The sequence below is a fragment of the Colletotrichum truncatum genome (assembly GCF_014235925.2).
Source record: "Colletotrichum truncatum strain CMES1059 chromosome Unknown Contig_0001, whole genome shotgun sequence".
Taxonomy (NCBI): Eukaryota; Fungi; Ascomycota; class Sordariomycetes; order Glomerellales; family Glomerellaceae; genus Colletotrichum; species Colletotrichum truncatum.
In genome coordinates, this window is record NW_027222398.1 from 7,208,265 (window position 1) to 7,233,515 (window position 25,251).

The 25,251-nt window shown below is 52.3% G+C and overlaps 7 protein-coding genes across 7 annotated transcripts; 2 read left to right on the forward strand and 5 right to left on the reverse strand.

The window, feature by feature from the left end:
• Positions 1–1,026: 1,026 nt before the first annotated feature.
• CTRU02_202010 (glucose-methanol-choline oxidoreductase) lies at positions 1,027–5,396 on the forward strand (the record flags this gene model as incomplete). The annotated part of the gene is made up of 5 exons (XM_036725369.1): positions 1,027–1,717; positions 1,776–1,892; positions 1,960–2,518; positions 2,571–3,098; positions 3,146–5,396. 5 exons carry the CDS (start codon positions 1,027–1,029, stop codon positions 5,394–5,396), a joined length of 4,146 nt encoding a protein of 1,381 aa, XP_036583047.1.
• A 750-nt stretch (positions 5,397–6,146) lies between these two features.
• CTRU02_202011 (alpha-l-rhamnosidase a) lies at positions 6,147–8,654 on the reverse strand (the record flags this gene model as incomplete). Its single annotated transcript, XM_070203963.1, has 2 exons — positions 6,147–8,262; positions 8,326–8,654. The coding sequence occupies 2 exons, from the start codon at positions 8,652–8,654 to the stop codon at positions 6,147–6,149; spliced, it is 2,445 nt and encodes an 814-aa protein (XP_070062545.1).
• Positions 8,655–9,383: 729 nt separating this feature from the next.
• CTRU02_202012 (ATP-dependent RNA helicase ucp12) lies at positions 9,384–13,476 on the reverse strand (the record flags this gene model as incomplete). The annotated part of the gene is made up of 2 exons (XM_036725371.1): positions 9,384–9,634; positions 9,687–13,476. The coding sequence occupies 2 exons, from the start codon at positions 13,474–13,476 to the stop codon at positions 9,384–9,386; spliced, it is 4,041 nt and encodes a 1,346-aa protein (XP_036583049.1).
• Positions 13,477–14,065: 589 nt separating this feature from the next.
• CTRU02_202013 (histidine triad nucleotide-binding protein) lies at positions 14,066–14,955 on the forward strand (the record flags this gene model as incomplete). The annotated part of the gene is made up of 2 exons (XM_036725372.1): positions 14,066–14,156; positions 14,222–14,955. 2 exons carry the CDS (start codon positions 14,066–14,068, stop codon positions 14,953–14,955), a joined length of 825 nt encoding a protein of 274 aa, XP_036583050.1.
• Positions 14,956–15,354: 399 nt separating this feature from the next.
• Positions 15,355–15,976, reverse strand: CTRU02_202014 (uncharacterized protein; the record flags this gene model as incomplete). The annotated part of the gene is made up of 2 exons (XM_036725373.2): positions 15,355–15,464; positions 15,571–15,976. 2 exons carry the CDS (start codon positions 15,974–15,976, stop codon positions 15,355–15,357), a joined length of 516 nt encoding a protein of 171 aa, XP_036583051.2.
• Positions 15,977–17,346: 1,370 nt separating this feature from the next.
• On the reverse strand, positions 17,347–18,268 carry CTRU02_202015 (signal sequence receptor alpha chain; the record flags this gene model as incomplete). Its single annotated transcript, XM_036725374.1, has 3 exons — positions 17,347–17,635; positions 17,688–18,124; positions 18,185–18,268. 3 exons carry the CDS (start codon positions 18,266–18,268, stop codon positions 17,347–17,349), a joined length of 810 nt encoding a protein of 269 aa, XP_036583052.1.
• Positions 18,269–19,650: 1,382 nt separating this feature from the next.
• Positions 19,651–21,811, reverse strand: CTRU02_202016 (g2 mitotic-specific cyclin cdc13; the record flags this gene model as incomplete). Its single annotated transcript, XM_036725375.2, has 4 exons — positions 19,651–19,941; positions 19,988–20,527; positions 20,584–21,696; positions 21,800–21,811. 4 exons carry the CDS (start codon positions 21,809–21,811, stop codon positions 19,651–19,653), a joined length of 1,956 nt encoding a protein of 651 aa, XP_036583053.2.
• Between the last annotated feature and the right edge of the window lie 3,440 nt (positions 21,812–25,251).

The window sequence follows — 25,251 nt, forward strand, 5'->3', positions numbered from 1 at the left end:
CACTCACACCTCGGGAGACGTGGCGCTGAACCCTCAGAGTCTCACTCCCACCCCATTTCCATCGATTCCTACCCACCCCACTCTCCGGCTCTTTGGAGTGTTCAGCCAGCCCATCTCTGTGGACGCACTACGACCCTCCCCACCTTGTCTCGCTGCCCACTGCCCAAGTCCCCGGTCTCGTCCCTGGCATCTGCTCCAGCCAGCCTCGTCAAGGGCCTGCCATCTGAGTGACATGATTCTCATTACGGATCGAGATGGATATCCGACTTGAGACATGGAGAAACTAATCACTCAGGCCAGCTTCGCCAACATGTCCGCCGGTCTGTCTCAAGCCGTCTACAGTGACCCGGGTGGAGAGATTGGATCTAGCCCTGTCGTTTTTTCACGAGACTTTGACCGTGGTATCGAGTATTGCATTGTCGCCTCGAATCCGCTTCATCCGCTCTCAAATTCGTAGGAATGACGGATCCGGCATCGTCCCATACCGATATGCCGGCCTCGTAGCGCAGCCTACGACAATACGGATACCGTACACACACATGTAAAGGCTGGCAAGGATCCCCTGGTACCCCGGTCACCCAAGACGCCGTTCCCCTACGGTGGACTGTCTATCTGCACAAGGGCGCATCTGCTAGTGTGGTTTTTCTTACTAGGAATAGTTCGCGCGGCGCACCTCGATTTCGCCAGTCATGGAAGCCCCGTGGAGCATTCCTACATACACTGACAGGGGCCTTTTTCTGTCCCCTCGTCTGCGTTATTGTCCTCATCATCCGCATTCGTGCCTCACATATTTCAACGTTCATGTGCCGTACCAATCTCTGCTATATAGGCTCTCCAGTGCCCTCCTCAGAATCCTTCTGCCCACCCAATAGTATCTCAACCAACTCTACATTGCTGTCCTAATATAACATATCCAGCACAACAGCAAATAAAGATTCCTTTTCAAATATTAAGAAACTCTTACGCTTGAACAATCTTAGTCCCACAGACGCCGCGGCTGCTCTTAGCGCTGGCCGCCCCTTATAAATGGCACCAATGGCGACTACAGATAGCCCAGTTAATGGCGCTCAGCCCACACCAAGTAACATCAACATCGCTAAAGCCAACGGATACCATGCGGACGCCAACGGGACCCCGAATGGCATCAACAGCTCCAGCGGCTCCAACAGCTCCTCTTCTAGACTAAGCAGCTTCTCGCCTAATTCCACAGGCTCGCGCCCAACATCCTCCTCCTCTCGCTCATATCGAGAGGAGCCCCCTTCAAACGGCATAAGATACAGCAAGTCTCACCGTATCCCGACGTTTGGTATCCATGAGGAAGACAACGCCCCAAGGTCACGGGGCTACGCCAACATTCGCACATATAACGATGAGGCCCGCAGGCAATATCCTCGCATATCGAAGCCCGTGGAACTGATGCGCAATAGCTATGACTGTGTAGTTATCGGCTCAGGATATGGTGGTGCCGTTGCCGCATCACGCATAGCGCGGACAAAAGATGCCAACGGCAAGCGCCAATCTGTTTGTGTATTGGAACGGGGTCAGGAGAAGTGGCCAGGTGAATACCCCAGTGGCGTCCTCGATGCTTTTGATCAGGTTCACGTGTCCGGCGAGTTTGCCCCTGGCTGGCTTCCCAGCACGACGATCGAGAGGGGTGACCCAACCGGCATGTACCACTTGATTTTCGGAAAGGGGTTGAACGCCATTGTTGGTAACGGTACGATTTTCTATTTCTGCCATGCTTTAAAGTTTCTGTTCATTGACTTGTTGCACAGGTTTGGGTGGAACTAGCTTGATGAACGCCAATGTTTTCTTGGAAGCAGACAGAGGAACTCTGTCCATGCCCATCTGGCCCAAGGCAATCAGAGATGACCCAGGTTGTCTAGATAAGTGTAAGAAACTCCCACCCGGGCCTGAGGGATCTATCTGTCGAATCAATACTAATCCATCCGCTCACAGATTACCAGATGGCCAGAGATGTCCTGGAGCCGACCGAGTACCCAGATGACTGGCCCGAACTTCCCAAAGTCAACCTCCTGAAAAAACAGGCGGCCGCTCTCGGGCTCTCGAGCAAGTTCAAAATGGTCCCGCAGACAACCAGATTCCGCAACGGCCCAAACAGCACCGGCGTCGAGATGTGTCCCTCGGCACTGACCGGCCAAGACTGCACCGGCGTCAATGACGGCTCCAAGACAACCACCTTGGTGACTTATTTAGCTGACGCCTGGAATTGGGGTGCCGAGATGTTCTGCGAGTGTGAAGTCCGATATATCAAGAAGGCCGAACCGCACATCGGAGGATATATCATCTTTTTCGCCTGGCACGGCCGCAATAGAGGGCACTTCAAGGCGAACCTCCATGGTGACTTGATGTGGGTTCATGCCAAAGAGTGTGTATTCTTGGGCGCAGGTGCAATTGGTACCACGGAAATTCTTTTAAGAAGTAGGGAGATGGGCTTGTCCATGAGCCCTCGTGTTGGCGAAAACATGAGCGGCAACGGTGACATGCTCGGTTGTGGGTAATTGACTCCCGCTGTTCCTGTGTGCAACATGCAGCTAACCCTTAACTAGCTACAACATGGACGAAGAGGCCAACTCTATCGGAAAGCCATTTCCGAACCCATATAACCCAGTCGGTCCAACAATTAATGCCATCATCGACGATCGCGAGGGCCATGAGAACCCCCTCGACGGATACGTCATTCAGGAAGGCGCCATTCCCCGTTCTCTCACACCATTCCTCCAGACTCTTTTGGAGATGATGCCTGGTAGTGTCGAGTGTACAGGCGAGTCCTTCACTGAAAAGGTGCGCTCCAACTTCGCCAGGTATCGAAGCCATATTTTCGGCGCCTACCGCCAAGGTGGTTCCATGGACAACACACAAGTCTACCTCGTCATGTCTCATGACAGCAGCCAGGCCATGCTCACACTCAAGGATGACAAGCCAGTTCTTGAGTTCCTCGGCGTTGGACGTAGTGACCACGTAAGAAAATTGAACGATTTGCTGGCTAAAGCAACCCAGGCTATGGGTGGCACCTTTGTTAATAACCCCTTCCACGCCTTGATGGGCGGCCAGCAGGTTACCGTCCATCCTATCGGGTAAGTTCGCTGCCCAACTTTCAAATACTTTAGCTAACAGACCGCAGTGGAGCATGCATGGCTCGCGATGACACCGGCGCCACCGGTGTTACGAACAACGTTGGCGAGGTGTTTACCGGAGATGAGGACGAAACCCACCCCGGGCTGATTGTCACAGATGCTGCCGTGATTCCGGGTGCCATTGGTGTCAATCCCTTCGCCACCATCACGGCGCTTGCTGAGCGTGCTGTTGATGCATATATCCACAGGAGAGAACTCAAGATCCATCCTAACAAGAACGGTATCCTTGACCTCTTTGGTGAACCCCAGTTCGCACCCAAGGAGGAGCGCAATACGCAAGAGCTAAAGCACGAGTGTGACAAAATCTATGAGGTCAAGTCCTTAATTCACCAGGCCAACCGTTCAAAGGCTGGCGGCTTCGGCTTCACCGAAGTCATGTCAGGATTTGTTCACCGCGATGACGGGCTAGTCACCGACAAACGGGCCACGTACGAGCTGGCATACCGGACAGCCAAGAGCCTCTGCGAAAGTGCCAGATTCTTCCTCAGTGTGCAAGCCTTCAACACCAAGTCTATGATCAGGGAGCCTGACCACTCCGCTATGCTGACAGGCACTTTCGTGTGCCCTGCCATCCGCGGGTCTCCTTTTATGGTCCACCGAGGTGATTTCAACCTTTTTATCCTCGATCAGAAGGCCCCAGGAACGCGAAACATGACGTATGACTTTGACTTGCGCGGTGTCAATGGCGAAAAGTATCACTTCCATGGATACAAGGTTGTCGACTCTTCAGTTGCTCTGGCACCTTTCCAGTTCTGGAAGGCGACCAGCACGCTCTACGTGACTATCTCGGAGCCCAGCCGAGACTTGGAGGTCGCCGAGGACTGCACCGAGCCATGGCGCCTCGGAAAGGTGGTCGCCAAGGGCATCATGCACATTCAGCCAGCAGACTTTGTCTCCCAAATCATGACCATGACGCCAACTGGAAGCAGTCTCGTCCGGAAAGTCTACAGCGCGGCGAGCTTCTTGACGTATTTCACTCGCAAGTCGCTCTCCCTATTTCTAGCACCCTTTACTCCCCTGCAATATCCAAGCGTCAACTACAACGGATACGTTAATGACACGCCTCCAACGGCATCGTTCGTTATCGTTGCCCGAGACAATGTCAAAACGCGGATGCACATGTGGGAGCCCACCAACACTGATATCGAGCCCAAGAACATCTTCTTGATTCCCGGAGCCGCAGTGGATCATCAGATCTATGCCCTACCGACGATCAAATACAACGCGGTCAACTACCTGACCCGCGCAGGTTATCGCGTATTCATCACGGTGCATCGCATCGGCCAGCTCATGGTCGCACAGAACAACTGGACAACATACGACGCCCGACTGGACCTCCAGGCCTGCATCGAGTACATCCGCGACAACTACGCTGAGGGCAACTCCAGAGACAACAAAATCTACACCATTGCCCATTGCATGGGCAGTGTAGCTTTCGCCTGTGGTCTTCTCGACGGCACGATCCCAGGAAGCTGGATCCACGGCATCACTTGCAGCCAAGTGTTCATGAATCCTATCTGGAGCACCCTCAACATGGCCAAGGTCATGGCGGGACCTATTCCCCTTGACAAGATGTACAAGATGGTTCTCGGAAACTGGTTCTCCTGCAGCACAGCCAAGGATGACAGCATCCTCCAGCGAGCCCTCAACGAGCTTCTCCGCCTCTATCCCGATGAGCGCAAGGAGATCTGCAACAACGCCTGCTGTCACCGCTGCACCCTCGTCTTCGGCAGATGCTGGAATCACGCCAACCTGAACGAGGCGACACACAGGCAAATCGACCGCTTCTTCGGCGGTGTCAACATGACGCAGCTGCAGCTCCTCATGAAGCAGGGTTACGACGGGCACGTCATGACCAACGGCCCGCTGTTCCAGCCCCTCACGACGCCGCAGAACATTCGTAGGCTGAGGGGCATTCCAATTATGCTCTTCGCCGGCCGCGACAACGCCGTGCTGACGCCGGAGGCGACGGAGAGAACGTACGAGATCCTCTGCGACACGTTCGGATCCAGCGGCGGGGAGCGCGACGGCGGAGGCCAGGGTGGCATCCAGTACCGCCGCCGCGTTGTACCGGGCTACGGACACTTGGACTGCTGGATGGGTCGCAACGCGTGGAAGGACGTGTATCCGTTCGTCCGCGAGGAGGTGGACCGCGTGGTGCGCGGCGAGGATTACCACTTCATTGACCCGGATGACAAGTTCTCAAGAATGGTTGAGAGCGGCGAGCTGCTCTACTAAGGCCTTGACGGCTATTGGCACCAGGGGGGGAAAAGCAAAACAAAATTTTCAAAGAAAAATGACTTGGGCGTTGTTTGTGTTCTCAAAGGGGTTATCATTGGCGGAGGGCGAAAATGTGTATATTGATACCCCCTTTCGATTTTTTTTTTTTTTTTTTTTTTTTTTGAATTAGGAACCGCGACGCGGAACAAAGTAGTGGAAATTTTAAATTCTATACCAGTGCCGATATACCAGACCAACTATTGAGCCTTGCGTGCCCTGTTGACTAGTTCACCTATGTGACGACTGACATTCGCAGATGGAACGTGTGTGCGTAAAGTGATAACATAAAAAAAACGACGAGAATGTTTCCTTCCATACAGTTCAGCTCAAGAAACATCATGATAAGATGAAATGCTGCCATCCTTGAAAAGAGTTTCTGCAAAACTCACTTACGCTGAAACGGGGTCATTCTCATCTTGGGGCTCGGGGAAGGGTAGTGCTTTCTGACATCTAACATTCCTCCCAATACCTAGTCTGAACAGATACACCATCTATAAGAAGTAATCAAACCTAACCCTCCCAGAAGAAAAAAAAGGAAAATGAAAAAGGAAAAAATAATAATAATGTACAGTTGCGCCTTTCCCAACCCTTCCCCAAAGTCGTACTAGCCATACACACATTACGTACCTCCTCGCGAGCTTAGCCCTGCTTCCGTCGTTCGCCGAGAAGAAGTTTGTCGATACTGATACAGAGAGAGCGCACATCATCTCAAAACATCTCCGTCAAGGACCGTACGTAGTTTGCTTCCAGCGCATCCCAGTCAACCACTCCGGCCTTCCGCTCGGCCATCTTGGGCGTACGGAACGAATCGTCATATACCAATCGCGTATCGTCGCGGTAGATGAAGCTTTGGCGATGCCACTCTTCCTCGCTGGGCGCTTCGACCCGACCGAGCACGACGTCAAGCTGTTCAACGGCTCCCTTTGAGCCTTGACTTTGTTCGTCATCCTCCCAGGCGACCCAAGCCATCGTTCGCCCGCCGTCGACATCGATCTTGGTTGATGAGGGACCCCATTCGAAAGTTCCCTTGGTGTGTTCTGGTGCCGTGATCTCAACAATCTGGCCGCGACGCCGCACCTGCTGGTTGTGGGCGGTTGATGACGTTGAAGTGATGACGCGGGTGAGTTTGACTTCGAAAACGCCCTGGGTGGTAGCGAAACCGCCCCTCGCGAAACCAAGCCACTTTGTCAGGTGCGGGCGGACAGTCCACTCTGAGCCCGCTGGGCCGAGAAGCTGGATTCCCAGGATCTCGCTTGTAAGCACAGTCGTAGGGCCAGAAGACCAGCCGTGGCAATGGGAATTGCGTGCGGCAGACCAGTAGGCTGGGTATTGCACGTCGCCGTCGATTCTGAAGCCCTCGGCGAACGTCGAGTTTGTAAACCCAGGCCCTTCTAGTAGGTAAGCCCACTCGAGAAGCATAAGCTCGACGGCGGCATCATGGTTATCGGCGGCAGAGTGGGCAAGAAGCTCAAAGGAGGACGCGAACGGTGAGATAACGTTGGGAAACTCAACAGCGGGTGCGCCGAACTTCGTCCAGCGAGATCGTAGGTTTTGAGAAACGGCCAGACGGCGAGAGTAATGAGTTGCGCCGGAGATCAGAGTCCAGCTATTGCCATCCTGAGGATCGGTGTGTTCTGGCCCTCTGCAGCTTCGTCGGCCAATGTTGTCCGAGTAGAGTCCAGTGTCCTCGCAGTACAGCTGCTGAATACCAGCGTTCATGACGGTGCGCAATCCTGACCAGACCCCATGGGGGCGCGCTGCTGGACGATCGTCACCGAGCCACTTGGCTAACTTGATGCTCTTCTCTAGAACCGTACTGAGGATAGCACTGGCTTCGAGGTTGTGGCCCGTCATACCTGGACGCAACCAGTCGGCGCCGCTGGTGACATGGAGAAGGCCGGTGTGGTCAACTTTATCGATGCTAACATTCAGAGCCTTGAGGTACGCGGGCCATCGCTTTCCGAGCCAGTCGATATCACCGGAGTACATCACATAGTTGTAAGTGCCTAGCAGGGTGTGTAGGTGGTAGGTATCGCTAAACTCCCCACGGTACCCCAAAGGAGGACCAGCATATGGCAACGAGCCGTCGGGATACTGGTGATCGTAGAGCACATCGAGTGCGTTACGTACGGCAAGCATGTCGTAGGTACTGACGGCAATTCCGGGCACGGCGATGTACATATCACCTGGCCAGACCACGCGATCGCGCTTCGCGCCGTCCGTCGTAACTGCTGAGCCATTCGCTATAGTGAAGTTCGAATACCATGACCCTGTGGGGGACTCGTTGTGATCAATGTTGCGGTTGTAGTCAATCAAAGCCGATCCTTCCCGAGGATCGAGTGTTGAGAGTTGAAGTGTCCATGCCCCGGCGTACCAAATGCGGTTGAGCATGTTGCTGGAGCTATGGAAGTAGCCAGAGTAGGCTTGTCCATTCGACTGTGAAGGGAATGCAGTGCAGTTGACCCAAAGATTCTTGAGCGTGACCCAAGGCTTATCATATGGGTTCCTGTCAGATGGGTCGAGAGGCTTCTCATCGTCTAGCAAGACCTCTTGATCTTGGGCCCCGTTTTGCAGGACAATAACCTTGTCTGACAAAACAGGGTATTCCGGCATTTGCAAAGTTAGGTATTTGAAGGCGCCTCGTATAAAATCCCGTCCCACGCAGACAGTACCTGTTTTGCCATCGAACTCGAAGTGTAGAGGGAGATCTCGTTCTTGTTGGTCAGTTGTGGCGTCAGGAGTCGGCCCAGCGAAGAGCGACGATTCGGAGTACGCTAGATAGAGTTCGGGGTCATTGCCAACGGAGGATACATCGAAACAAACCCTGTAGTGAGTTGGTTATTTAGCTGGGAGTGATTTACAGATGAGAAGAAACTTCAAGGCATACCGTCCAGCAATGTTTTCTGCGAACTCGAGCGTCAACACGCCCCCCGGCCCGATGGTGATACCATTTTCAAACGTATGCGCCGCTGCCGCCCCAACCTCCACTGCTCGCAGCGAAGTGGTGACGTTCCCCTCGACACCATAAATGCTGGATGGTACGATGCGAGTTTTATCTGCCGGTGCTTTGACGTAACGCTCCCAGGGCCCTTTGAAGATGGGCTCTTTCGGGAGGGATTCCGGATCGATGAAGGGAGGTCGCACTGCCGCCAGGGCCATTGGCGGCGCGAGAATAATGAATGAGGCCCATCTCGCAAGTGGTGTGTTAAGCTTCATGGCTCCGCCGAGCTCACCATTGGCAGCAGGTTGACAAGTGATGGAGATCAAAAGCGACGAGTTTGCGACCGGCCAGTCGAGGCCATTCGGACGTCGATCGTAGGTGTTATGGTCATGTGTTGTTGCAGACGGACAGTTCTGTTCGGAGGGATACGCACGAGCTCTGTTGTTGTGTGCTTAGTCCGTTGCAGAATTGGGGAGACCGTTTGGTCACCGTACCTCCCTTAGCAGCCATTGGATGCCGAGCTACCCCGCGTCTTCCTCCCTCCCCCCCGGCCCGCACCCCGGTCGCCGATCCCCAGGAACTCTATGCACCTATCCATTCCAGGTATAACAGGGGTTCCACATCCCTTTGTTCGACCCAGATACTCGTCACTTGTTGAGTTTGAGGTAGTATCAGTAAGGATGGACTTTTTCAAGCATGCGCAGGCCATTTTCGAATGTGTGCACGGACAATAGGGATGACGGGGAAAGAATCGTAGCAGTGATAACAGAAACGACAGGGTTACAGGAGTGATAGATTTACAATGTTGCCAGTAAGAGTAGTTTCACAAGATGCATTGGGGCAAATACTATAAATGAAAGTTAACAAGGATGAAGATGATGGTCCCAACGGCAATCACCACGTCAGTAAGATTGATAGCAGGGGAGGCAGGTATTGGCGACGACATGTTCTATTTTATTTAATACAGCATGCTCCGCAACTCTAAGTGATTGGGCCGCCTTCTATCATGCATCTAATCCATCGAGCTCTATCAACTTTTTAACTATCTTTATAACCTCGTTATCCGCGAGATCTAATCCTGGATTCTCAATCTTCAACGCGATCACATCATCAACCATACCACGAAGCCTTGACACTAGAACTCCCAATCTTGCCCATCCACGAAGCCGCAGCCACTCATCGACCATCAAGCCTCTCCCCAGAGTGTCCAGGGTAATTGCACCCGAGAAAAGGAGCAATGTGTAGGAATTGAATGCTGATAGCCGTTAGTGACATGTCATAGGCTGCTTGCATTATTAAGAACTTACGTGTCAGGTCTCGAATGAACGTCTTGCTTGTGGAAATCATGGTAAAGTAGGACATGAACGTTGCGCTACCAGAGAACCCTTGGCTATCGAAGAGTGTACTGCTAGGGTGCACAAACACTCGTCCATTCTCTTGTGTGAAGTACTTGATCATTCGTGCCTCAGGATCCAACTCCTTTGCGCCGGATACCGTGTTGGTGAACTTCTTGTCAGGATATTGAATACGTGCGATTTGGGGGCTAAATGCCGAAGCCGTAAGCGCACGCAGGAGCGTCATGCTGTGTCTGCCCTGGTTAGGCGAGTAGGTGGCCTCCTTGCTCTCAGCGATACCAATCTCCCTAAGGGCCGAGTAGTATTGTAGCCGAGTCGCTGAGATATCAGACAATGTCAAATAGGAAAGGAAGTTCTCATCGCAGAAGGCACGCAATTGTCTTTGGCCCACGCCGTCGTTCCTCATCTCCTCCCAGTGTCGGAATGCCTCAAGGTCGGTAAGGAGGTCTCCGTCACCCCTTGAAAATCGCATGCGTGCCTCCTTGGCCTGTTCTCGCTTATCTGAAGGCGACATGAATGGACTGCGGGTGCTGAGAATCGCCGAAACAGTCACGCAGTCGTCCAAACATCCAAATATGGCACCGTAAACCATGAGTTTCGCGCAACGAAGGTCGGCGGGAATCATGGCGAGCTGCTGGCCAAGGGCTGTCATTTCATCACCATCCAGTGCACCCATTCTCCGTAGGAGCTTGATCGCTCCCTCTACAGCTGTGCTCTCGGGCGGTGTTGGTGATCGGGCTAGGAAAGCTGATACATCCCTCATACCCATGGCACGAACCGATAGACACATCTGCTCCAGCGGCACTCGCCTAATCTCAGGCTCAGGCCGTTCAGCCATTTGCTGCTCGAGGTTCCGCGTGTAGAGCTTGTAGCATTTGCCTGCTTGAACTCTACCCGCACGACCGCGTCGCTGCTTACACGCTGCTTGGGAAGCCCAGTTCTCCTCTAGCTTTCTCATGTTGTTCTGAGGATCGTAGGTGGTTTCCTTCACCTTACCACTATCAATAACGGCAACAATATCGTCGATTGTGATGGATGTTTCTGCAACGTTTGTCGCAACGACCACCTTCCTTTTGCCTCCTGGCGGTGCAGCGAAAACACGTTTCTGTTCTTTCGTCTCTAGCGAAGCATGGAGGGGGAGAACATGCAATGACGAGATCGACCGGAGCGCATTGCAGGTCTGGTTGATCTCAGCGACGCCGGGAAGAAATATGAGAATGCCCCCGGATTTTTGAGTATAAGAAAGGTCCGCATCAATCTCCCTGACTGTCTCGGTGAGAAGGCTGTAATTAATGCGGTGGCCCAGCTTTTGGATTGCCTTGCCCATCGCCTCGCCCTTTGAGCTGTCAAAGTCACCTGCATCGCCCCTAAAGCCCGTCATCTCAATAATATCGTCGAGGTAGTAGTCATCAACAGGATATGTTCGACCAGAGATTTCTACTGTGCCCACCCTTAGGCCTTGGGAGGTGAAGTAATTCTTGAAAGACGCGGCATCCAAGGTGGCACTCATGAGCACTAGCTTTAAGAGATCTTTTCGCGTCCTCATAACCTCTCTGATTATAGTCAGAAGAAAGTCGGTGTCCAAGCTGCGCTCATGCACTTCATCGATGACAATGTGACTGACATCCGCGAGCGAGGCGATGACATCTTCGATTCGGCCACCAGAGGTCTGCAATCGTCTCAGGAGCACACCGGTAGTCACAAACGTAATACGAGTCTGGTTACTTCTGCGGTTCTCGCCACGAATTGCATAACCCACTTCGTCTCCGACTCTGGTGCAACGTTCCTCGGCTACACGATCGGCCAAACCTAGTGCAGAGATTCTCCTGGGTTGAGTGACGAGCATGTTGGCACACTTGCCCAGGCCTCTGCTATAGAGATCGTCGAGGATGAATTGCATCGACTGCGTTGACTTTCCGGAACCTGTCTCTCCACTAATAATTGTGACGTGGTTCTCGTCGACGATTTGAACAATATCCTCGCGAACCTGCCATGCTGGCAGGGTTTGACGTTTAGATATCATCTTCTTCCACGCAGGGTCTTCCTGTCTTCTGGACCACTCCTCGCGCGCCCGAGGATCAGGCGTCCACATGATTGGCCTAGGGGCTCTCTGAGACTTGGGGCCGGCTCTGCGTGGCCGAGAGTCGTTTGGAACCTCGGATGCTGTAGACGCCACAGAAGCAATGTCGACCAGTTTTCCGGGTCTCTCAATGATTTCGTTGATATTTTGCTGAATCCAGTCAATGGCAACGAAGACCTTCATAGGCTCTTCTTGATAGGATTCGTCCAGATAGGCAATCGTTTGCTTAATGATGGACAGCTTGATTTGTGCTGGAAGCTGAGAAACAATGGCAAATATGAGTTGGGCAGGGTAATTGGGCGACCTGCGCACTTGGACAGCAGTCTCAACCAACTTGTTTCCGTTCTTAACCGACTCAAGCTTGACTTGGATGATGTCAGGAGAGACTTGTTTGAAGTGGTCGCCAAAGGAAGACTCCATGGCTGCCACTTCGTCCTCCCACAACTCCTCTGCGGACACTCCTGGAGGCAGAAGCTCCTCCGCCGTCGTTTGCGCCTTGTTTGTTGGTTTTTGTCCAACAAGACGTTGCTGCAGCAATTCAGCGGCCCTGCCCTCGCTGTTACCAGCCTCTTCGAAGACACGAGCGCACAAGTCAAGTGCGTAACCCGATTCAGACAGGCGCTTGATTGCCGCCTCCTTCTTGAGATCCATCGATGCGACCGATATGCCTGCTGCGTAGCTCTCAGGCAACGCCCAACGAGGCAGATCATCCTCAGGAACATGAATCAACAGCCACTCCAAGGTTTCTTCACGATCCTTGCAGATTTCCGTAGCCTCTTCTACGTGACTCCGCCTGAAACCTAGTTTTCCCAACTCGTCGGTGATGCTTTTGCGCTGAGCTGCCGACATCTGAACCTTGTTGGGGTTCCAGACGACGTACTTCTGGATCAGTGCTTCGACCTGCGTCCGCGAGCGCTTGCCCATTTCAATCTTGGGAGCCTGAGTCCATCCCTTCATCGCATTCGACGAGCCAGAGCTGTTGCCGAGGACCAAACCAGATGCACCCGGCATAGACTTTGCCTTCTCCTTGGCAGCCTCAGCTTCCTTCCTCTTCTTCTCAACAGCAGCTTTGGCATCCTGCCGGTCCTTGAGAGTCTTGAAAGGGTCCGCATCATACATCCACGCCTTGCCGTCCTTGACGTCTTGCTGTTTGATTGCTTGGAAATCCTTCCAGAGTGACTTGTAATCCGGCGGCAGCACGGTATGCTTGTTCTGCATACTACAAACGCGGAAGAGAGCATAAGTCGCTGCACAGTGCCTTGCCTCTAGAGCAGTGGGCCTGGTGACAAGATGCTTGTAATCAGGATGAATTTTGAAGGGATCCAAGGTTGTCAACTCCCGTGTTTTTGGATCTTTGGCAGCAATCGTGACGAAGCAAGCGTATCCTTCGGGTGTTTTTCGGACATCATAAACGGGTTTTTCCCACTGCTGTTTCTGGCAATACTCGTTGAACAGGTTCACCGGCAGCTTTCCAGTCCATGAAGATCCACCTATGATCTGCTTGACAGTCGGCTTTCCAGCGACAGGGCCGGCAGCTTGTTCCATGAGAGACAGGCCGCCGGTTTTCTTCCCCTTGGGGCCATCTTTGGATGATGTCGCAGCAGGCTGTACCGCCGGGGCGGTGGCGCCAGCCTTGTCCTTTCCCTTGCCTTTCTTGACCATTGTTGGTCAGTTGTTCGGTTTGACAGCTCAGGAAATACGACCCATAAGAGGCGCTGTGTTGGAAAGACGTCGCGGGTGCTAATGAGTGATGCAAAACGGTGTGAATGAGGCAGGCAAAATGTGACCTTGATGCGAAATTTTGATTCGGCCACAGATTTCGCAGGTTTGAAGCATCAGCAAGCGGTCTTGCAGAAGCGGCTGCAGTGGGCGCTCAGTGACCTTGGTGGTCCGGGCGAATGACGAAGGGTACTGTACATCGGCGGGGCACGGCTGCTCCTGCAGCTACCCCGCTGTGGGTAAACCCTTTCACCAGCTCCCAGTCTGACATTTCCCCTTCCGTCCCTCTTGTTCCCTCCATTCCTGGCTCCCTGGTGTAATTCGATGATTTTATCTCTTCACCTCGCCTAACAGAAAGTGTTATCCATGATGACGGATGGCGTGAGTCACCAACGCCGGCTCTGACTCCTACAGAACCTCAATCCCCGCGAATATATATGTAATGGCAACTTGAATTGTACATTTGGCGAGCAACGCGACGGTGGACTTGTCAATCTCTTCCTACATCTCTCTTCACCTCCGCAACCTCAAAATGGGCGATCTGGACTCCGACCCTGAAGATGCCATCATGCAAGATGAGATCCAGGGCATCGCTCCCACACCGGAAGCTCCAAAGAATGCATGTGTGTTTTTGATCATGCTATCAAGCGGTCTTAAGAATGCACACTAACATACCTCTGTTGCGCAGTCACGGAACTTATGACACGAAAGCGCAAACCAGAAACAGCAACCGAACCACCCAAGTCGTCGCGTGGGAGATCCTCTAGGAGCCGCGACGGACTGGGCGTGTATATTGACAATCCCGCCTCTTTTCCCGCTTCGCGCGTCATATACCACAACGAAGACTTCGTCGCGATCAACGACCTCTACCCCAAAGCCAGTGTTCACACGCTTCTCCTCCCCCGATCTCCTACACACAATCTGCTCCACCCTTTTGAAGCCTTCGACGATGCCAAATTCCTCGAATCAGTACAAAAGGAAGTTCTTAAGCTCAAGGACTTGGTAGCTAAGGAACTGCAACGCCGGTTTGCGAAGGAGAGCAAAGCTGAAGCGGCGCGGGAGGCCGTTTTGAATGGGCTTGTCGAGTCCGAAGGAGACGAACTACCCAAGGGTCGCAACTGGCAAGCCGAGGTCATCACTGGTATACACGCGCACCCGAGCATGAACCATCTGCACGTCCACGTCCTGTCTCGAGACATGTACTCGGAGTGTATGAAGCACCGAAAACACTACAATTCTTTCAATACCCCTTTCCTGATTGATATCGCCGAGTTTTCGCTGGCGCCAGACCACCCTGGCCGTAAAGGACACCTATTGCAGAATGATTTGGTTTGCTGGAGGTGTAGTAAGAATTTCGGCAATCAGTTCGCGAGACTCAAGCAACACTTGGCCCTTGAGTTTTCCGAATGGAAAAAGGAATAACGAAACCCACTCACCCCCAAAAAATGCAAACCTCAGGGGCTTGGATTGAGAAGTATAGGGGTGGCGGGGAGAAGAGCACGAAAGGCCAGCTGGGGACCAGATCACATTGTTTGACATGTCAAGTCAAAGCGGGGAACAGCCATAGAAGTCTGTAGACGTAATAGTCTCGTATTCAGCAAATAGAATGGTATCTCAATAACAGTCGAATCCTCATGTGCCTGACTGACGGTCTGCGGGCGCGGGGGGGAAAAAGAGACATCGACACCATGTCCTCTGAGCAAATTTGGAAGCGATAACCCCCAATGCCGTTCTTGTTCTTTGAAGTCCTCTGAACCAAATACCTAGACCCGTGTAAAAGTACAATGCCTCGTTCGTGCGCTCACTGTTGGTTGTAGTTTGTCAGCCGAATAGTCCTCTCAAGATTCTTGACGGAAGCCAGCGACGCACCTCCTCGCCAGAGCCCTCCGCGTTAGAGGACGAGTCCGCATCGGCATCTTCAGTATCCTTCGCTAATAATCAGTGAGCTAATGATTCCTACTCTTTGGCACTTGAAAGGGGGCAGGGCGCGGGTCAAATTGGGCAAGCGCGCATGGAAGAACAGAGGCTCTTGCTAACCTTCTCCGTCGGACAAGTCCGTGGGAGACGAGGAGGCGTCCTTCGAGACGTCGCTCTTTCTGCCCTTGGGTCCCTTTTTCGTCTCGGCCTTCTTCGGGGTAGCTGCGCCGGTCGACGCGTCTGACTTGCGAGGGCGACCGCGGCGGCCTGGGGTTCCGCTCTTCTTGGCTGGAGTGTCTGTGGCCTCAGCGACGGCGGCCTCGACTGCGTCGCTCTTCCTTGGTCTACCACGGCCTCTGCCAGGAGTGGACGCGGTCTTCTTTGGTGTGGTCTTCTGAACGCCTCCACTTCCCTTGGGACGGCCACGAGGACGACCCGTGGGAACATAAACCTTCTTCTCGCCGGGGACCTTGGGAGGTCTGCCACGGCCGCGCTTCTGGACAGGCTCCTCGGTGGTGGGTGCCATTGTGCTTGGCCGAGATGGAGAAGACAAGAAGCTAATCAAGGTAAAGGATTGAGGGGGAAAAAAAAAGAATTAAAAAAAAAAGTGAAAAAAGGGGTGCAGAAGATATGGGTGAAAAACGATATAGGTTTCGTGATGGGATCTATCACGCAGCTATTCCACCACGATAACCGGGAAATCGAATGTGCTTGTGAGGAGGAAAGAGGTAGGAGAGGGAAGACAAAATGGGGGGACGGGAGTGCAACGCCAACGGTTTGCTTCCCCAATTGTGTGCAGAAGCTACCGGCCCAGCACAAGGAAAAGCGCGCTGCGCGTTACTGCGCGTTTCTGCGCGTCGGGAGCTGCTATAGTTGGGGGGGCGGGGGCTACGCTTCGGAGGAGGGAGCTACCGCTAGGTGCCTCCTGGGGTGGAGAGCTCTTTGGTTAAACGCCGGGTGATTCCCCGGAACGCTGCCCACCTATCACTAGAGAGCTCTTCCAGCGAATAGCTGTTGGACAATTCCAGCATGGACAAAGGAAGTGCTGATTCCATACAGACCCTCTCCATCTACTATTCTGCCCACTTTCATTTTGCCATCTACCTTCGGCTCTCACATCTTTTTGACTCTTTTCTCCTTATTCATGGTTGAATCTTCCGTGGTCTCACCCATGAACGTTTCTTTTTCTCCCCTGATAGCTTCCTAGTACCTAATTACTCTCATGTGGTTGGCGATGGAAGGGGTCTTCCACATCACGCCAGTCTGTACCCTGGTGGATTGAACCACCTCCTGAAAACGGATCGCACGCAGACATGCTTGCTTATTCCATAACAGCCAACTAAATTGAGCGTTGTCGCAACTTGAAACTTTGTACAATTGTACATCGCAAGACATTTCGTCCCAATTTGAGGTGCCAGCTGCGAAGTTAGCCAAAGTTTGACCTGAGCTGATGGACAGGAATGGATATAAGAGCGTTGCACGAGACGCATGATCCAAATAAAGTAGGTAGGTGCAGAATATGTGGTGAAAGCTGCGACAATTTGATTTACAAGATAAAGAATACCACATCAAAATGATGTCAACGGATTACGAGATTAAGGAGACATCACGTTGTGAACGGTAGTGCGAGACAGCATTGATCCGCTTCATGTTTCTAGGCAAAGACGCGCTTCTGGTAATTTCTACACAAAACGTCGGCATCATGCCTAGTGTGTAACTATTGTACAATGCTTTTATTCACTTCCTCTCCTTAGCACCAAACGATTAAAAGCCTCTCACGGACTTTATTCCATCCCGTAAAGGGCTCTCAAGGTCGTCGTTCAAAGGCATGAGGAGCAGTCTTGCTCACGCCCGCCTAGTTCGTCGCGTAGCTCGCACCGTTAGGGTGTTGCTATCCTACTCAGCACCCTTGGCCTTGAGCTTGCCGCTGGCGCCGCTCTTGACGCGCTTGGCGACAGGGCGGTTGATGTGGTGGTCAGGGATCCAGGCCTCGTCGTAGTCCTTGCCAGTAGAAGTGGCAACAGGAGCGTCGGAGTCAGCCAAAGGAACCGTGACGCTGACCTGGCGAGCCTTCTTAGAGGTCTTGGCCTTCTTAGCCTGGGGGAACAGAGCCTCGATCCAAGTCTTGTAGACGAAGTACAGAGTTCCGGCGAAGGCACCAGTCAGGAAAAGGTAGAGGAAGATACTGTGCAAAACTGTCAGCGCACGTCACTACATGATTCTTGGTTTCAACATACATCTGAGGGTCGAAGATGCTAGTGGGAGGCTCGACAATGGCGGCAGTGGAGTTGTATGCCTGGACTTGGAACACAGCACCCTTGGAGTTGCTGACGACAGCAACAAGCTGGAGGAGAACATCCTGGGGCTGCATGTCGAGAGCAAAGGAATAGGGGACGGCCTTCTTGTCGCCAGCCTCAACGGTCAAGTCATACCGGGCAGCCGTCAGGTTGCGGATGATAGAATCGCTAGGGTGGGCATCCTCGGCCAGCTCCTTGGTGCTAGACAGAACACCACCAACCATGGCAATCTGGATGGGCGCATCCTCGTGATTTGTGAATTCGACGACAGCCTTGGTGGGGCGGCCATTGACAAGCTTGACACCAAAGATGTCGGCATCAGGGAAGGTAGCCACAATGTCGGCCTTCAGAACCGGGGCGGTAGCATCGGTATCAACCTGCAACCGGGTTATTAGCAATGAGTGGCGATGGCCATGAGATGACCGGATATGACTTACAGGAGGGACTTCCTCTTCAGCAGCAAAAGCGCCGAAGATGGGAAGGGCCAGGAGGGCCAGGAGAGACGACTTGAGGTAGACCATGGTAGCGGCGGCGGCAAGGGGGGGAGGCAACAATTGAATGCGACTTGACCAATTCAACGATCGCAATCAACGATGGAGTGGGGTGAAAGGGGGAAGAAGGAGAAGAAGCTAGAAGAGTGATGGGAGGAGAATTGTAGGTAGACCAAGGGGTAAACCCAATCCAATACCGATTGTCTCGCTGAGGTGCTGGTGCGGAAAAATAAAGTGTGCGAGCGGGTGAATCAGCATTCAGCAATGTGGCCTCACAGCTTGATCCACCACTGGAGAAGTGTCCCCCCAAAGTCCTGTTGGAAGAGCTTCCAACCAATCATGCCTGCAATTGAAGGAAGACCCACTAGCGCACGTGCCCCTTTTGGGGAGCTGACCAGCCACCAAGCCTGAACCAGGGATGTGGGGTTATAGCTTGGACTGCGTAGTACGTAGGTAGTTGGAGCTCAGGGAAGGAAGCTCCTGTGTCATCAGGCGTCAGCCAGCCCGGAGGGGAGACAGGTAATATTGACGAAGCTTGGATTAGGAAATTCGACAACAGGGTCAATTGACCATCTCCAACGCATCCCTCATCCAGTCTGACCTTTCATCACCATGTTCTGGGCATTGGTCACCATTACTCTCGTATGAGCGACTGCATGTACATAGTAAGGAGCACACTGCAACGATAATAGTAGAATCAGCAGCACTACTAAGGCCATCATCAATCCGACTTGGTTCTCAAGATATTCATTGCCTCAATACTGGCCCAACTACCGAGACGCCGTCTTTGTGGCCTTATCAGCTAAGCTCTGGCTGAGCTGTAACAGTACATAGAAAATGCAAATCCCTTTGCAAAAGAAGAATTATAACTCATACACAAGCTGGTCTCTTGTCCCCAAAAACCCCCCCAAGGCAGCTAATCCGATAGTCTGTGCCTGTTCATCGTCTATGTCACTTTCCTCCACCTCAGCTAGTTGCTTCTATAGGTCTTGGTGTGCCTCTGGAAGCCACACCCATTCCCTGTATGCTCGCCTTCTAGAGGAACCATCCCTCCCAACGCCGGAACATGCTAGGCATGAAAAAAGAAAATAAAGAAACAAGTCGGCCAAAGTCATCCGAAAGAAATGAAAGCATAAGCCGGAAACCAATCATGGATATCGTCAAGTCGTCCAATGTCGTCAAACAAACCACCCTGGCGGTCGTAAGCATTGATATAATAGTGTTGCCGGCTCCTGCTTGAGTCGTTGCACGTAGGAGGCCGCGATCCTCATATTAAGGTAGGAGCAGTGGTAACCATCACATTGCAGTCGTTAAGAATGTATAAAGGTCGTCGCGTCGAGCCAGGCCCCTCGTTGGTGGCCAAATGTTTTTCTCGCACGACACGCAGTGGCTGATCGAGCACAATTGTCCTACTAGTCCTGGAGCTCGACAGGCACTGTCGCCTTGGAGTAGCCAGCGTTGTTGTCAAGATCGCTGAAGTCGAACGCTGAAGGACGGCCAGTGGAGTGACGGTGGGGAAGACTGAAGCCCTTGCTAAGCTCCGTCTGGACATACTCGGCCGCGCGCTTGTATCTCTTATCTGAGTACTTTTCAAACACCGCGAGATGGTGCTTGCGAGGTGAGCTGCAGCATTCTAGAATCATGGAGACCAAGTTCTTAAGCTGGGGCCAGGTGTATCCAGAGTAATGAACATGTGCGGGAGTCTAGGTCATGTTAGCAGTGTTCTAGTAGCATCCGCATTGAGCTTACCCAGTCGCCCTTCTTCAGAATCAAGCGAGACAAGCAGTGCGCTGCCGCAGCAAGGAAGCTGGGTGGGCTGGCGACAAAGCGCTCGTCCATGATGGTAACCTCCAAGAAGTACTTCGCCAGTGTGCGCGTCTCGAGGTCATAGTCGTCCGCCTTACTGACACGCCGCAGGAAGCTCATCGGACCGGGAAAGCCAAGCTCAAAGCTCAGCATGCTAAGCATGAATCGCTCAGCCTTCAGAATCTCGTCAACCTTGTAGCCGTTGTCCACCATGAAGACAATCTCTTGCAGAGACGGACAGTTGATTTCCTCATACTTGGAGGCCACAAGCAAGGCGGTAGCGCCAACGAGCTGAAGCTTGCCAATGGAAACAACCTTGTATGAAAGGAAGCGATCAATGTAATTGACCGTAAGGAACAACGTCTCAGGCAGTAGGCTGAACCGATGGTGGACTTGAACAAGCCAGTCCATCAACACTGAGCGCATGGACCACTGGATTTCCGCTTGGTGGTCCATGTAGTGAGGATCGGGAAGCATCTTCATCTGCGCACACCTCAGTTAGCGTTGCTTGCTTGCGGTTCCACATCAGGCAAACATACCTCGAGTTCCCTCATGTATTCGAAAATCTCATCGCCGTATTCTGCGACCATGCAAACATCCCAAACTTCGTCATCTACCTCCTCCTGGGTACGGGTACTCTCAACAATGGCTCGGGCTGTCTCCAACTCTTGCTGTACCTTTTCGGTCATCTTGGGGGCCAAGACGGTCGTGGCGCCACCAGTGGTTAGGTCACCCCGAGACCGGTAGGAGTGGGCAGTTGTGTATCCCTGATCATCGTAAAGTTCCTCCTCATCCTCCTCGTCCCAGTACTCCTCCGTCTCGGAGAGGGTAGGAGCGCCCACCGATTCGGCAAGGGTTTCAATAGGTTGAGGCTTGTCAACGGCCGAATCGGCAGAAGCATTCTCATCTTGGAATTCAACCTCAAGAGGTCGGGCATCATCCGCGACTTCCAGAGAGCGTCGGTGATAGGGGCCGTGATACTGCTCGTCGCCAATGTGTTCGACAGCATCCTCGTAGGCAGCTTCCGTTACATCTTCCATTGGCTTCCAAGATTCCGTGGCCGGAGCTTGTGTAGAGGTTGTGGACAATTTGCTCTGGGTGCGCCTCAAGACGTGCGCAGCTGGCTCCTTCTTAAGCTGAGGTTGCGACTTGTGATGACGAGGTTGTCGGCTGGAAGAATCTGTTGTCACGGGGATCGGATCTTGAGCAACGTACTTGCCTCTCGATGGCCGAGCTTCATGCAGGTGGGCCACAGAGGCTCGCTTCGTGATCTGCTTGGGCTGCGCATCGTTTCGAAGTGAAGATTTCGGCTGCTTCCACTCTGCTGCAGCTGGAGCAGCCTTGTTACCTAGAGCGGTGGATCGTTGAGCTGGTCGTGAGAATCCATCCTTGCTGCTGACGGCGTTCTCCTTGCTGTAGCTGATCTCGACAACCTTTCCCTTGCCCGGGATCTGGTCGTAGGATGAGACGGCAAGGTTTTTGACCGTATTGCTGACGTCTCCGAACGCGGTGCGCTTGGCAGCGACCTGGAGAGCGCCATTGCGAGGCATTGCCTGAAGATTGCCTGTGGACTTGTGTCGCTGATGTATGGAGTCGTGCTTGGAAGGGATAATATTCTCGTTGCCCCCGGGGTGGACTCGCAGGCGCTGAGGCTATTTTCAGAAACGTTAGTCGACATGTGGAACGAGGAAAGCCGCCCTTGAGAGACAGGCCGGGGTGGCTGCGAGGGAGACCCGATAGGAAGCGGTGACTTACTCTAGCGTCCATTGCGACTGCTTGGGTAGTGATACCTGACGGTACTAATTGATTCTGCTTGCGACGACAATCTGGAGGGGCAGTGAAGACTATGAAGCTGCAGGCGATGAAGACGTGTCGTGGGAATAATCGCGTCCAAGGGCATGTAAACACCAAAGGATCTGTTCGCCGGTCGTGCTATAGGCCCTGATCTCACGAACTACCAAACCGGCACAAAGACGATTCTCGATTCGAGTGAAGGGATGGAGGTGGAAGAGGGTAGACTGCGACGAGTAGGAATATGGAGAAGGGAGAGCCGGGTTATTTGGAGGATTGATGGCGGGTCAAGTAGACAGGGCTGCCTCGACAACGGGTCGCTTGGGAGGGGGCAGATGTGGAAGGGATTGAAGACTGGGAAACAGCTTTGGACGAGAAGAAAAGGTCTCAGCCAAAAACTGTTTGGTGGTGACTGCCGCGACGGGCGGATTATGACCAAAAAGCCGCCTTGCTAAGATTGGAGCGAACCCTTGGCTCAGAATGTGAGAGTAAATAAACATCGGTAAATAACGAACTCAAAATACGTAGCTACGTACTGCCAACGCGAGGCCAACGCGCTTCGGGATTGGCTTGCTCTTGTGGGCCCTCTGTTGGCCGGGTGGCGGGCACTACGGAGGGGCACTTGAATGCAGTGAATTGCAGTTCTGTTGTCTCTGATCCAATGTTTTGGGTGCCCCATGTCAGTGTCTCTGCGCAACGACACGCGCATGAACAAATCCGGGGAAAAGCTGGTGAGCCACACAACACAAGGCAAGATTGAGCAGCACATATTCTGACGATATTTTGGTGATATCATTCATCTAGTATTATTGTATCTTGGTTATAATCGTTGCTGTTATTGTTGTTGTTTTGGGGAGCCTGTCTGTTGTTAGCGCCCGATGGAAAACCAAGCCCGTTAGCTAGCTACGCTATCAGGTACAATGGATAAAAAACTTTCCTTTATCTCTAGGCAAAGCCCTTCTCAACGCTTTCCTTTGTCAACCGCAACAGTGAAACCAAGGACGTTGAATCTTCTCTTTCTCTCTCCTACGGTCAATGGACAAAGGCAGAGAGCCCCACGTTGGTGCCGCCCGAGGCTGACACATGGGAAAAAACGCGGTAGCGTTGGTTCATTACAAAAGCTACCGGCCATGTCGAGTCTCTTTGACGAGCATGATGCCACTTGGTCTATCGAAAAAAAAGTACCACATCGGCACAAACCTTTGAGATTCGGCAGATGTTAGTTATCTTAGGCCGTTCTTCCTCGGGCTGTCCGAATGTCACCATTCGCCTAGATATTACAGGACTTGGGATCGATATACAGCCCGTCACGGCCATCACAATTCATTGCCTTGGATATGCTTCACAAGCCAGAAAGGGTGGGTGATAGAGAAACAGAACTTGAACTAGAATTGAAATAGGCCCATGTCTGTAATCTTTCGATTCGGCTTAACTTGCAGCAGTTTATCCGTTTCAGCAAGACCCCAGGCTTGAAGGACTTCAAGAAATCCTTCGTGGCAGAAAAAGAGCCCGATTGATCCACAACTGACAAAGGACTGCTTGAGCTGAGATATCCCAAGTACCAATAAGACTCGATGCTACAGCCGCAGATAATGTTGCGGCTTTGTAATAATAGCACATTAGAGGCAGAAGCGATGACGGCAGCCGCAACTGAGAATGCAGCAGTGGCAGTGATCATAAGTAAAAACATTGCAACAAGGCGACAGAGAAAGCGCTACAATAGCCGACTGCAGAGATAACAGATACTATGGCTGAATTGCAGGATATCAGAATAATGATGTGCACTCCCAAATAAGACAAACCGAAGTCTCAAGGCGAAGTGCGGCAATACAAAGAAATAGGAATCGGAAAGAGGAGAGCGCGGGTGTCAACAATCATTGAAATAAATAATCGTGAAGCCAACAAAGAAAGCATCAATCATACCTAGCAATTCTACCCACTCTGCCTGAAGCAAAAGAGCAACATCTACCAGAGTGTTTAGTTTCAAAAGCCAAAGGACTGTGAAGTCCCTAGGATTTGACACATATAAATAAGCCTTTACTAACCGTACATGATAACCCAGCTTATGTCGGTGGCCTGCCCACGCAACGACGTCACATCCAACCACAAGCACAGACCGATGCTAGATACTGTTTCTTGAGAGTTGATCCACTTGCCAAGACTACTTAAGCTTGTTGGAGACATCAATCTGCAACTACTGTCCTATCGGGTGCACACACCCGATTAGCTAGTCCTCGATAGTCTAGTGGTCAGGATATCGGCTTGTCATTGTATGAACATATCATCGCCGGGGACCGGGGTTCAATTCCCCGTCGAGGAGTAACTTTTGCTGTGTCTTTTTTCTCTCTCTCTTTTTTTTTTTTCTTTTTTTCTTTTGTCTTCCTCTACACCATCACATCCTGGAAGGGGTGATGAGGATTGACGACGGGCGATTGCTGTTATAACACTCGGTGAGACAACTGGGTGTGGGTCTCTAGTAGTGTTTAATTGTACACTACCTAAATGTATTGTTATTGGCGCATTGTGTTGTTTGGCAATAAGAAGAGGAGGCATGTTCTGGGAGATGACACATAATAACATTGCAATAAAGAAGGTGCAAACCACATTTGCTTGAGTGGTGTTGCATCTTGAATGATGTCGATAAAATCAGGTATGTGGAAGGAAAGAGGGAAAACAAAAAAGGAGAGTGTGCGAAGGGGAAGGTGATGGAGGGTGAGATTAAATTTCGAGTATTAATTGATTGCATTGCGCTTCGAGACAGACAAGTGGTTAGTTACTGAGGCGCACTCCTGCAGCTGCAGGCAATGCAGGGAAAGCGGTAAATTCTCGGCAGGCCTCGGCGATCTTTATCGTCATACATGGTAAGAGGAAGCCTTATGACGCTAGTCCCAGAAAGGAAAACAATTTTGAATCTCTTTCCTCGTCGCGTCTCCTGGCAAAGGACGAAATTTAACCATCCGCCAACAACGTCGTCACAACCAGGCGAGAGGCCACAAAAGAACCAAAAAAAGATATTTATTAGAGGTTTCAATGTATTTGTTGGTTTTCAGATGTCCGAAGAAGCTCATAGACCCGATAATTCGACATTCCATCTCGTCAGGTTCGGACAGCCCGATCGCGCCTCCGGCATTACGCCAGGTATACACGAAGTCACGTGCGGCTCATGACGAACCAGACCCGCGCAGAAGCCAGGCTAATGGCGGAACTGGTTGAGGCAGCGTGATGCGCAGGCATTTTCCTAAGCGGAGTCCACAGCGTCGTCAGTATTGCGACTTGTCGACAAACTCTTTTCGAGCACCCCTGGGCGCTTTTGACGACAATGAATATGCGCTAGATCCTTTCTCCTGCCCAAAACTACCCTTCTGGCGCATCTGGCGACAATTGCGACGGAATTGGACGTACGCGCCTGGCCCAGC